Source organism: Delphinus delphis, chromosome 6 (genome assembly GCF_949987515.2).
Source record: "Delphinus delphis chromosome 6, mDelDel1.2, whole genome shotgun sequence".
Classification (NCBI taxonomy): domain Eukaryota; kingdom Metazoa; phylum Chordata; class Mammalia; order Artiodactyla; family Delphinidae; genus Delphinus; species Delphinus delphis.
Window position 1 is genome coordinate 79,973,492 of NC_082688.1, and position 12,375 is coordinate 79,985,866.

General features: G+C 41.1%; 1 protein-coding gene across 1 annotated transcript; it reads left to right on the forward strand.

Moving 5' to 3' along the window:
* The first annotated feature begins 396 nt into the window (after positions 1 to 396).
* On the forward strand, positions 397 to 11,758 carry DNAJA1 (DnaJ heat shock protein family (Hsp40) member A1). The gene is made up of 9 exons (XM_060014873.2): positions 397 to 553; positions 1,640 to 1,781; positions 1,934 to 2,111; positions 4,346 to 4,450; positions 5,436 to 5,663; positions 8,656 to 8,770; positions 10,089 to 10,204; positions 10,498 to 10,598; positions 11,376 to 11,758. The coding sequence occupies exons 2-9, from the start codon at positions 1,650 to 1,652 to the stop codon at positions 11,592 to 11,594; spliced, it is 1,194 nt and encodes a 397-aa protein (XP_059870856.1). The 5' UTR covers positions 397 to 553; positions 1,640 to 1,649; the 3' UTR covers positions 11,595 to 11,758.
* The last annotated feature ends 617 nt before the right edge of the window (positions 11,759 to 12,375 follow it).

Sequence of the window (12,375 nt, forward strand, 5' to 3'; positions counted from 1 at the left end):
AACTAAGCCGGTTAGAGACGCCAAAAGAGGTGAACCAGGCGCCGACGGGGGAAGAGGTGCGGCAAAAAGCTTTGTTCTGAGAGGTTCCTGTTCAGCGCACAGGCCCTGCCCGGGCCCAGTTCTCGAGTCTTCCACGCTCCCGCAAGCGGCGGCGGCCCCACAGATTTGGGAATCCCTTGCCGACCCAAAATCGCATAGCTCTTAGGTAATCCCAGTTCCCGCTCGAGACTTCTGCACTCTCGCACTCGCTGGGTGGAGGATAGGGCTCCAGAAAGTTCCACAAACGCCAGACCAAGGATTGCGCACAGCCCCTCCCAGCCCGAGCGCCCCCGCGCCGTTGCCCAGGCAACCGCGGGCGGTGGCAGCGGTGGGAAGGGCGGGACTTCCGGTGGGTGACGCGCCTGCGCTCGGCTACAAAAGACAACGGCTGCAGCGCTCCAGGCGGAACTTTCCAGAACGCTCGGTGAAAAGGTGGAAGAGCGGCGGCTGCCCGAGCTGCGCACGGCAACGCGCTCCTTCCCGCTCCCCCATACCGGCATCGGCCCTCTCACCGGTGAGCTTCAGCCTTCGGGCTTCACCTCGTCCCAAGGCCGGCACTGTTGGCTGCGCCGGGAAGCCAGATGGAGCCGCGGTCGTGAGGCGGTTGGCTCCGCGTGGGCGGGAGGGTTGTCGATTCCTGTACCCACGATTCTCCTTCTGGAGGGCTGGTGGGGGTACCCCGGCAACCCTCGCCGGCGCGCAGCGAGTGGGCCCGAGACCCTTCCTGGAGCTTTCTCCATGCCCTATCTATCTAGCCAGGGTTCTCCGAGGACCTGCCGCCTCAGTCTTTTCCTCCGCGGGCTGGGGGGGGGGGGGGGGGGAGGCGACCCTTTGCGCACGCGCAGAAGGAGCTAGGGGGGCGAGGGGCTGCGGGAGGAGCCGGGCGGAGGCTGCGGCGTTCGCTTCTCGGGTCTCTCCTCCTTCGCTTTGTTGGGTGCTGGGCTTCTCCCACCCCTTTCATCCTGGGTGGGAGGGGAAAGGAAGGAACCCCTAACGGTCGGCATTGAGTGCAGGGCAAAACCTAACAGCGCGTAAACTACGCTGGCTTGTGGGGGCGAAAGAGGTTCGGCGGTTGAAGCAGAGGAGCTGTACGTCCTGTGACTGAGAAACAGCCTCAGGATTGAGGGGGAGGGGAGCTTGCTTTCTGGAGCTGGTGTTCTTAGTTTCATAAAACACTGCCTCCCCGCCTTGTGCCCAGATGTCTTTTCTAGGAAGTGTATGATTTATCAGATTTACTAAGAATAATGGTAGTGGATTGAACCTCTTAGTGCTCCTCTTCTTTACTGCCCTCTGTCGCTGGTTGGGAAGGGAAACAGGAAAAATCCAGACAATAGTCGCGTTATTATGGGAGCTTTCAGGTGGGAGAGTGGGAACCAGCTACTATAGGAGGCTTTTGAATTATCCCCTGATAATTATTAACTTATATTTAGTCTTAGAATTGATAGCTAAATTACCAAAGGAATTGTTACCTTCTCTGTGAAATTTAGGGAAGGTGGTGTTCTTACAATCAGGTTTCTCAGAGAACAGATTTCTATGCCTAAATTTTATTAATTAAAACTACCAGTTGAAAGTCGGCTAAAATTGAACTTTCTTATTTTAGACTGTAGGAAATGGTGAAAGAAACCACTTATTATGATGTTTTGGGGGTCAAACCCAATGCCACCCAAGAAGAATTGAAAAAGGCTTACAGGAAACTGGCCTTGAAGTACCACCCTGATAAGAATCCAAATGAAGGAGAGAAGGCAAGTAGTACACTCATAACATAGCTGAATAGTTCTTGCCAGGTGTACGGTATTTCCATTACAACATGAAATTGAGTATGTCTAATGTAGTGGCTGTGCTTTGTAACAGTTGAGTTTTTTGAGTGAAATTTATCCCCCCTTTTCTGAAACAGTTTAAACAGATTTCTCAAGCTTATGAAGTGCTCTCTGATGCAAAGAAAAGGGAATTATATGACAAAGGAGGAGAGCAGGCAATTAAAGAAGGTGGAGCAGGTGGCGGTTTTGGCTCCCCCATGGACATCTTCGATATGTTTTTTGGAGGAGGAGGCAGGATGCAGAGAGAAAGGAGAGGTAAGAATGACAGTTCACATGTGGCAAATTAAAATTAGCCGTTGGTCAAAGTAAATTCTTGAGAATTCACCTACTAAATGCTTGTTTACTTGTTAGCATAATGTTGTAAACTGATTTATGGTAAGAGTTTAAGAATGAGATTTGATGAGACTAAAAATAGCTAAGCCAATCGAGTGCTAACAAGTGAGTGCTTCTAAAGCACTTGGGGTACATAGGATTTCTGTGATGTTATCAAGCATTAAAGGAATGAAGTATAGGAGCATAATTTTCAAAACCCTTTTCACAGATTTTATTTTATTCTCAATCTGCACACCCCCACCCCTCAGCCTCAATGGGAGGTACAGTGGCCTTACACAGGCGAAAGTGAATTACAGTTCAGAATGGTAAATTTTTGTCAAGGTCATATATTGCTATGCATCAGAGTCTTGATTGGAACACAGGTTCATTGCCTCCAAATAGCATGCTATCTGTTTAATCTTGTTTCAGTTTTATTATATCAAAATATGTGCCCTTAACATTTAATAGAAATGTGGTTTTCTGGGCTGTGGAAATACTGCTCGTAGAAGTACAGTGTTCTGGTCAGAGTTTATCTTACTTTGTTCCCAGTGTAGTTCATATAAACAAGGACTAATGGGTAGAGCCCATTCTAGAAGGAATGGGCAAACCACTAAATTTTCTTTGAGCTTTTTTGGATTCAGAAGGACTGGAAATTGTTTATTCAGATTTTCTTAAAAGGAGAGGGGGGTGTATTTTATTTATTTTTAAGAAATTTACCTTAAAACAATTTTCAGTCAAGGTCAGTTGGTTGGCAAACTCTACTGTGTGGCTTAGATCAATGCAAGGTCATTTTTTTAGTGTGATATTGGAAAATATTTGCTTAAATTTTAGAAGCTTTATTTCTTCCCTATACTGTAAGCTCTATAAGGCTAAAGTAAGAAGGGCAGTTTTCAGCGTTCCAGAACCAATTACATGGAACAGTATTAGTGATGCAGAACAGAAAAGTGGATCTAGAAACAGGTTATAGTTGAGGGCGCTTCACACTTGATTGGTAACTAAAAATGTTCATTAGACATGTTCTGCAGATAGGAAGTTCAAGAGCTTCTTTCACTTAAGCGTAAGGCAGTATTTCATGGTAGATAAAGTCCTGGGAGAATCACTAGCTAGGAACTTATTACCTATCGGCAGGTGACTACATTTCTGTAACTTCTGTTCTTAGATGATCTCCACCTTCCACTTCCCATTCCTAGCTAGATGAAATAGGTCACTCTTTTGTAGCCACTGGCCACATCAAATTTAGATTACTGCAAAGAAAAATAAAAATTTAGTTACTTAGTCTGCAGTAGCCATAATTTTATGCTCGATAGCCATGTGTGACTGCTGGCTGTTGTGTTGGCTAGCACAAGATACAAAACATCTCCATCACTGTAGAAAGTTCTGTTGGACAGCACTATGGTAAAGGATGAGAAATCTAGCCTTTTTTGGGGGGGAGGCTGCGTTGGATCTTTGTTGCTGTGCGTGCAGGCTTTCTCTAGTTGCAGTGAGCGAGGGCTACTCATCGTTGTGGTGTGCGGCCTTCTCATTGTGGTGGCTTCTCTTGTTGTGGTGTGCGGGCTCAGTAGTTGTGGCTCACGGGCTCTAGAGCGCAGGCTCAGTAGTTGTGGCCCACGGGCTTAGTCACTCCACGGCATGTGGGATCTTCCTGGACCAGGGCTCGAACCTGTGTCCCCTGCATTGGTGGACGGATTCTTAACCACTGTGTCACCAGGGAAGCCCGAGAAATCTAGCCTTTAAACAGTTAGTGCTGAATAAATATGTCAGGTTCCCTGGGCAAACTTGATTAGTTTTTGGAATTTAGTGTGCTGAAGAATTTTTGGATGATGTAATTGGTCATGTTACTCAATATAATAAGTGAACGATTCAAAGAATATATTAGGACAGAAAAGCAGTTTGGGTTAATTTACTGTGAAATGTGTCTATTTAAATAACATGAGTTTTCTCAAGTGATTTTTGCAGTTAACATTTTTGATTGCCGTAAAATGTAGGATGGCCGTAACTACGTCCTTATACAAATTGCTTAACTCTCACTGGATGTTTCTTATTTGAAATTACACCACAGTTAGAGGATTATGTGTGTACCCTTGTAGGGCTCATCTTTCATTATCCTTTACCGTTTTTATAGTGTAGAACACAAGATTCAGCATCTTAGATTTTTAATGTGCAATGTTTTGTTCTAGGTAAAAATGTCGTGCATCAACTCACAGTAACCTTAGAAGATTTATATAATGGTGCAACAAGAAAACTAGCTCTGCAAAAGAATGTGATTTGTGACAAATGTGAAGGTATGTCTTAACATTCATAATATAATTGAAAATGGAACTGAAGCCGTTCTGGATATATAAAACTGACATATTGCACTACCTAATTCTGAAGAGTGCAAGTACGAAAACCACCTGAATCCACCTCCTAGAGAAATATTAGCAAATTATCAGCACTTTTATGTATTTATTTTGAATGCAGGTGGGACTGATATAATTTGGTGTCTGTTTTTCTCAATACTGTTCAGAGATGAGTCTTTCCTATCCGCTCTAGAACTTCAGAGGCATTCCAGTGGCTTCATAATCTGTAATATGATTTGACAGTATTCTCTTTTGGGGTATCAGCAGCTGTCAAATTATTGGCTATGAATCTCTAAGGTGTTTTTCTAATAAATACAAGTTATTTGTTGGAAATACGGTATTTTCTAAAGAGAATAAACTCTAAAATGTTCTCATCTCACAGTTAAAGTAGCCTTTTAAGAATTGTGCTTTGGGGGCTTCCCTGGTGGCACAGTGGTTAAGAATCCACCTGCCAATGCAGGGGACATGGGTTCGAGCCCTGGTCCGGGAAGATCCCACATGCCACGGAGCAACTAAGCCCATGCGCCACAACTACTGAGCCCACGAGCTGCAGCTACTGAAGCCCGCGCGCCTAGAGCCTGTGCTCCGCAACAAGAGAAGCCACTGCAATGAGGAGCCCGCGCACCGCAACAAAGACCCAACTCAGCCATGAATGAGTGAATGAATGAATTGTGCTTTGGGAGCACATGTTTAAAATCCAGAATTCTGAAATGACTCCTTGGGAAAATAGCAGTCAATATGTTTATAGATAAGCTGATTGTGGCGATATTTTATCAAATAAAAAGGCTGAATTGTAGATTCTTACAGCGGCATTCCATCAGACCTTGAAAATATTAATGAAGTGGAGTGTTTAGGAACTGTCTCATTAAAACGTTCGTCACCATGTCCAGTACTAAATTCAAGCATAATTTCTTTTTGAACTATTTAGGCCGAGGTGGTAAGAAAGGAGCAGTAGAGTGCTGTCCCAATTGCCGAGGTACTGGAATGCAAATAAGAATTCATCAGATAGGACCTGGAATGGTTCAGCAAATTCAGTCTGTCTGCATGGAGTGCCAGGGCCATGGGGAGCGGATCAGTCCTAAAGATAGATGTAAAAGCTGCAATGGAAGGAAGATAGTTCGAGAGAAGAAAATTCTAGAAGTTCATATTGACAAAGGTGAGTTCTGAGCCACTTTCTATTTTCAATTCTTGAGTGCTATTGCAAATTATATTAACGTTACATTTTATAGTTGTTTAAAACTACTGTTGGAGTAAGGAATAGGTATATTTTGATTAATTAACTTATTTGTAAGAACTTAGACTATGAATGTTACTTTCTAATAGTTTTTACAGATTATGTAAACATGTCAGTTTCTGCCTCTTGGGTTATAACTTAAAATTTCCTTTAAATATTATTAGGATTTACTTTATTTTGCCAGTTCCTTAATTTTTTCAGTTTATTTAAAAATGCTTTAAAATGTATTACAGCAGTACAAACTCATTGTAGAAATTTTAGAAATGTGTATAGCCCCAGAATAAATGGTGCTGCTTACTCAAATAATCAGCATGGTTGGCTCTTTCAGACTTTGCTGTTTTAAAATGAAACTGTTATTAGAAAATATACATCTACATTAACTTAAGCTCCTGAAATAGTATTCACCCATGTGAATCATGGTACCTCTCCTCCCTCCATTTTTTCCCCTTAATTGGTCCCTGTTGAGTAGGGTTTGAATTTCTCTCTGGTAAGATTCCCCACTTGTTACCAACAGTATGTACTCAGGAGGGCATTAGTAGTAAGTGAAGCCATTTATGAATGCTGCACTTGTCCGTTTTTTTGGCCACACTGCAGCCTATGGGATCTTAGTTCCCCAACCAGGGATTGAACCCGTGCCCCGTGCAGTGTAAGCGTGGGGTTTTAACCACTGGACCTCCAGGGAAATCCCTGCCCATACTCTTTTTTTTTTTTTAAAAATCAGCTGGAATTTTTTTTTTTTTTTTTTAATTTTATTTATTTTTATTTACTTTTGGCTGTATTGGGTCTTCGTTTCTGTGTGAGGGCTTTCTCTAGTTGTGGCAAGCGGGGCCACTCTTCATCACGGTGCACGGGCCTCTCACAATCGCGGCCTCTCTTGTTGTGGAGCACAGGCTCCAGATGCGCAGGCTCAGTAGTTGTGGCTCACGGGCCCAGTTGCTCTGCGGCATGTGGGATCCTCCCAGACCAGGGCTCGAACCCGTGTCCCCTGCATTAGCAGGCAGATTCTCAACCACTGTGCCACCAGGGAAGCCCCCTGCCCATACTCTTAACATTAATGGAACAACCAGCAAAACTTAGCTGAGTTTAATTGCTTCACTAGTGTAGTGAGATAGTTACTTTGCCTTGTGAATGATTAAAGACAGATTGTTGGGCTTCCCTGGTGGCACAGTGATTAAAAATCAGCCTGCCAATGCAGGGGGCACAGGTTTGAGCCCTGGTCCCGGAAGATCCCACATGCCACGGAGCAGCTAAGCTCGTGTGCCACGACTACTGAGACTGTGCTCTACAGCCTTCAAGCCACAACTACTGAAGCCCAATTGCCTTGAACCCGTGCTCCGCAACAAGAGAAGCCACACAATGAGAGGCCCGTGCGCCACAACTAGAGAAAGCCCGCGCACAGCAACAAAGACCCAATGCGGCCAAAAATAAATAAAATAAATAAATTTTTAAAAAATGTTTACTTTTGTCAATGTGTAATACTGATATTTTGGTTTAAGTCCTTCTCTTTTTAGAGGTATATATTGAAGTATTTGGGTTAATTGGTATGTCTGGATTTTAATTGAAATATATGCAGGGAATGTGGATGGAGGTGTGTTATACATGAAATAGTAGTCATGACCTGGTAATTACTGGATCTATATTGATGGATATATAGGGACTTCTTGTACTGTTGGCTACTTTATGTAAGTTTAATACTTTCCGTAATAGAAAGTGAGACAAAGTTGCTCTTGTTGGGTGACTTCAGTGATCATTGGTTCAGGAAATCTGGCACTACTGCTGTAGAGAAATCATCTGCAAACACATGAGTTCTGTTTAAAGAGGTGTTAGTTGGCTTAAGTAAGCCCTTACTGAACTAAGGTGTATGGGCCAGAGGGAAGAAATCTCAGTAAAAGTGTTGGCCTTTAAGAAACGTTGCCTGTTGGATGGACTTCCCTGGTGGCGCAGTGGTTAAGAATCCGCCTGCCAATGCAGGGGACACGGGTTTAAGCCCTGGTCCAGGAAGATACCACCTGCTGCGGAGTAACTAGGCCCATACACCACAACTGCTGAGCCTGCACTCTAGAGCCCACGAGCCACAACTACTGAGCCTGCATGCTGCAACTACTGAAGCCTGTGCCCCTAGAGCCCGTGCTTCGCAACAAGAGAAGCCTGCACACCGCAACAAAGAGTGGCCCCTGCTTGCCACACTAGAGAAAGCCTGCACAGCAACAAAGGCCCAAAGCAGCCAAAAATAATAATTTTTTTAAAGCATTTGCCTATTGGAAAAACTTTATTTTTGACACTGATAACCACATGGTCTGAAAGTACCCAACTATAATTATCCTCTTTAAAAAAAAAAAAAGACTAAAATCATTCAATATAAATATTACATATTTTTTAAATTTTTAGATTTTATATTACTGCTAATACAATGGAAGAAAATCTGACTTATGCTTCTGTTAGACTTAATAGAAATGATTTGACTTAAGTTTTTTTTTAAGTGATGAAATAGTTAAAAACATTTATGGTTATAATGTTTGCCAGTCACTGATTTGGTGCCAGCATAGACCTTTTTCTTTAGTCCCCCACAAGAGCCCTGGTGGAGGACATAGGTCTCTGTGGGAAAGTTGATACTTAGGAAGGTTATGCAATTTGCTTCCCTAGGGTAATCTGGCCTAGTAGTAAATAGCAGCTCTGAGATTCGAAGCCTGACTTGTTTGCTTCTAGAATCTGTGTTCTCCACTATGATAGCTTTCTTCAGTAAGAAATTGGACTGATCTAATAAGCATGTGGGCGTTTTTGGTAAATTCTGTAAAACTTCAGCATCCGCAAAGACTTGAACATTTTTTTCATGCACAAACATGCATTTGTGTTTCAGTAGAGATTCTGACCTTACTTAGATGTTAAGAGTATAAAATTAGCCTTTTGTTTTTAGGCATGAAAGATGGCCAGAAGATAACATTCCATGGTGAAGGAGACCAAGAACCAGGACTGGAGCCAGGAGATATTATCATCGTTTTAGATCAGAAGGACCATGCTGTTTTTACTCGGTAAAAATTTTTATCAAATACTCAAACCGACATCTTGCATATTTGGGTTTGTTTTTTTTTCCTCAAATATAAGTGAGCTTTTTCATTACTTGTAGAATACATTTCCTAGAAATAACCTAGAAAAGTATAGCAGAAAAGTTAGACTATATATGTCTTCTATAAATGATTGTTAATCATTGTTTCAATCTTAGAAGAAGCTAAAGACAAAAATCATTGGGTTTTTTGGTCTAAATGTAGGTAAATTGTTGCCTAATTCGGATTTTGAAGGATATACTTCAGTTAGGAGATGTGTTATATAAGTATAAATAGATAGAGTAGGGGAAACATCCCTAGACAAAACTTTGCCTCCAGTTTTTTTTTTATAAGCAGTTGGTTTTGAAATAAGTACCCTAAAGCTTTCACCAGTTTCTTCCATCCTGAGTTCATGGTAAGTTGGGTTGCTTTTAATTTTAAATAAAAGTCTAGAATCATCTGTGTAAGAAGCTGTAATATATTAATTCACGTCTATTAGGAAATAATCTTGTGTTTATGATAAATTTATAGTGACGCACAAGAAAGTTAACAGTGTTAAATAATGTATCAATGGGTAATTTTAAAACATTAGACTGGAGTAGGGTTCCAGTAAGTCTGTTGGGAATGACATCTCAAGGAACAGGTTTTAGATTAATAGTGTCTCAAGAATAATGGGAAATGCTATCGAGCTCAGAATTTTGATGCTATCATTTGAGGTGAGTCCTCAACAAGAGTATTTCTGGAGAGTATTCTGCCTGATGAAAAGATGTCATTAATATGAATTGGAAAAGAAAGTAAGCATGAGGAGGAAGAAGTGGGTTGTTATTAAACATAAAAATAGTGTTCATACTGTGCCAGGCACTATATTACTTAATTCATGTACATCAATAAATTACTTCCCCTTGAAATTGGCCATATGCCTTTTATTTAATTTCATAGACCCTAACTTATCCAGGACCCAGCCTGAGGTTTGTTCCACTGCCTAGAGTGTGTGGAGGGATTCTGAAGCCTTGTCCAGGAAACTGTGCTGGCAGTTTCCATATGTTTGCTTTACCCAGTTCTCAGCTCTTAAGAATGGGGAAGAGGCCTTCCTCACCTTCTGAGATGGCCCACACTCTGGAGTATGTTTCTCTCTAAATAAATCCACTTCGTACCTATCAAAGGAAACAAACAAAAAAGAATGGGGAAGAAAGGGCATCTTTTGAAAGATACCATTTGTTTTTAAGAGAACAGAATTGCCTACTTTGGTAGTTGTAATCATTGCTGGTTTGAAGATCTAAGTATATGCCATACTTACATTGTACAGACGAGGAGAAGACCTTTTCATGTGTATGGACATACAGCTGGTTGAGGCATTGTGTGGCTTCCAAAAGCCAATATCTACTCTTGACAACCGAACCATAGTCATCACTTCTCATCCAGGTACAGTAACTAGATAAGCGTCTGTTTCTATTCTAGTGTTTTCATTGTCTGCTCGTAGCTAGTACAGCCACGGAGGAAAGTGGCATTTAAGTTGCTACTTGTCTGTCCTTGAGCTGAAATCATGCGTTCTTGGCTCTCTTGTAAGCCCCTAGAAAACCTATAAATGAAAGGTATCAGCATCATTTCATATAAATTTACCTCTATCAATGAGCTAGGACATTGCTCTGTTCTTTATTTTCGCTGCCTCGTAAAAGTGTGATTGTATTTAAGGAATTTGGCTTCAATGTTTTTAGGTCAGATTGTCAAGCATGGAGATATCAAGTGTGTGCTAAATGAAGGCATGCCAATTTATCGTAGACCATATGAAAAGGGTCGCCTAATCATTGAATTTAAGGTAAGCTATACAGTACTGTAGAAATGTTAGAGAATGATTAGTTTATTAAAATCCAGTAGCAGTTAAGTTTCTGAATGGCCAGAAGCCAAGTTTATATTCTCCCTTGTCTAGATCTAATGTTACTCTTGTTATGTTGAACATTTTTTGTTAACAAGTTGGTATTGGTTTGTTTGCATCATTATCGGCTATTTAAAGATGGGGGGTGGTGGCAGGTGGGTAATTTACTAATGAAAGGCTATAACTGGAATCTTAAAGTTCAACAGAAGCATGATAGCTGGTGTGGATTTTTGGCAAAATACTGCAATGCTCTGGTTCTTAAAGTAACCCAACCATTTCCCTCAATCTTAAATTTGAGTAGCCTCAGACCCACAAATTTAACATTTATTAAAAACATCTTTGGGTGGGACTGTCTTTGAGTAACAATAGCTTTGTTTAAATTATCCATTAGAAGGAATGAGAATGTGTTTTAGGATGGGTTCTCCTATTTAAAAATGTATTTGCTGAATAGAAGTGATCATTACAGTGTAGTTTTATTAGGATCTTTTTTTTAAGACCTTACCTTGAACTCTAGTTCAGAATAGTAGATGATATATGCCTTCTTAGAACATGTGTTCTAACCTGGGATTGGCAGATTTACCAAAAGATTGTGTGGTTTCATTTACCAAAAGATTGTGTGGTTTCATGTTTTTTTTCTGGGGAAAATGGGTCAATGGTATTTGTCTAAGGAGCTAAGGATGAAGTGTCATTTAAACTTAAAGTAGAAATTTCTTATTATAGGTAAACTTTCCTGAGAATGGCTTTCTCTCCCCGGATAAACTCTCTTTGCTGGAAAAACTCCTACCTGAGAGGAAGGAAGTAGAAGAGACTGATGAAATGGACCAGGTAGAACTAGTGGACTTTGATCCAAATCAGGAAAGACGGCGCCATTACAATGGAGAAGCATATGAGGATGATGAACATCATCCTCGGGGTGGTGTTCAGTGTCAGACCTCCTAATGGGGCCAGTGAATAACACTCACTGCTGGCATTTTATTTGCAGTAGTGATTGAGTGAAGGACTATAATCATAACATGCTCACTACTTGCTATTGTTTGTTTTAATAATCAATTATAGTAGTGTTTTAAAAGTTAAATGAAGAATAAACTCGAATATAAAAGCTCTGACTTTGCCCTGTATGTATGATGACTTCAGTGTGCAAGATAAGTTTAATACTTGTAAAAACTACTTTAAAAAATTTCCCCTAGCAGTTGTTAGGCCATACTTTGTAATTGATTTCAGCTATGTACATGGAATAGCTTAGACTGAAATGCCAGGTATATGTATTGGCTTCAGTGTATGACCCTTAATTGTTAAGCTATGAAGTTAAAATTGTATTTAACTGGCAGTCAGACGAATTTGTAGAGAAGTGTTGGTCTGTATAGTGGTATTAAGTGGGATTCATTGTGATGCCTCTGCATTTATTCTATTGCCTCAACTGTTACTTGAAGATGGCATGCTATATAATTTAGCCTGTGGTATCAGTGATAGAAATGACACCTTTCTAAAGAAGGGGTTTATCATATAACATGCTGCTTCTTGAGGGCTTGCGCTTGTAGGATTGCATTCCCTTCTGCTGTGCCATCTTTTTTTAATATATCTAGCTATTGGTCCTGGTTACTTTTTTTTTTCTTCCTTCTCTTTGGACCACAGTAAGCCTTAGTTTAGAGTAGTCACTTCTGGAGCAGGGTAACTTAGAAGTTAGAGTGATGAGAAGTACTTTGCATGTATGAGTTAGGAA

Coding starts and splice junctions, on each gene's coding strand:
- DNAJA1 (XM_060014873.2), top strand. CDS start 1,650: ATGGTGAAAGAAACCACTTATTATGATGTTTTGGGGGTCAAACCCAAT. Junction 5,664..8,655: donor AGAAGTTCATATTGACAAAG/GTGAGTTCTGAG, acceptor TTTTGTTTTTAG/GCATGAAAGATGGCCAGAAG. Junction 10,599..11,375: donor GCCTAATCATTGAATTTAAG/GTAAGCTATACA, acceptor TTCTTATTATAG/GTAAACTTTCCTGAGAATGG.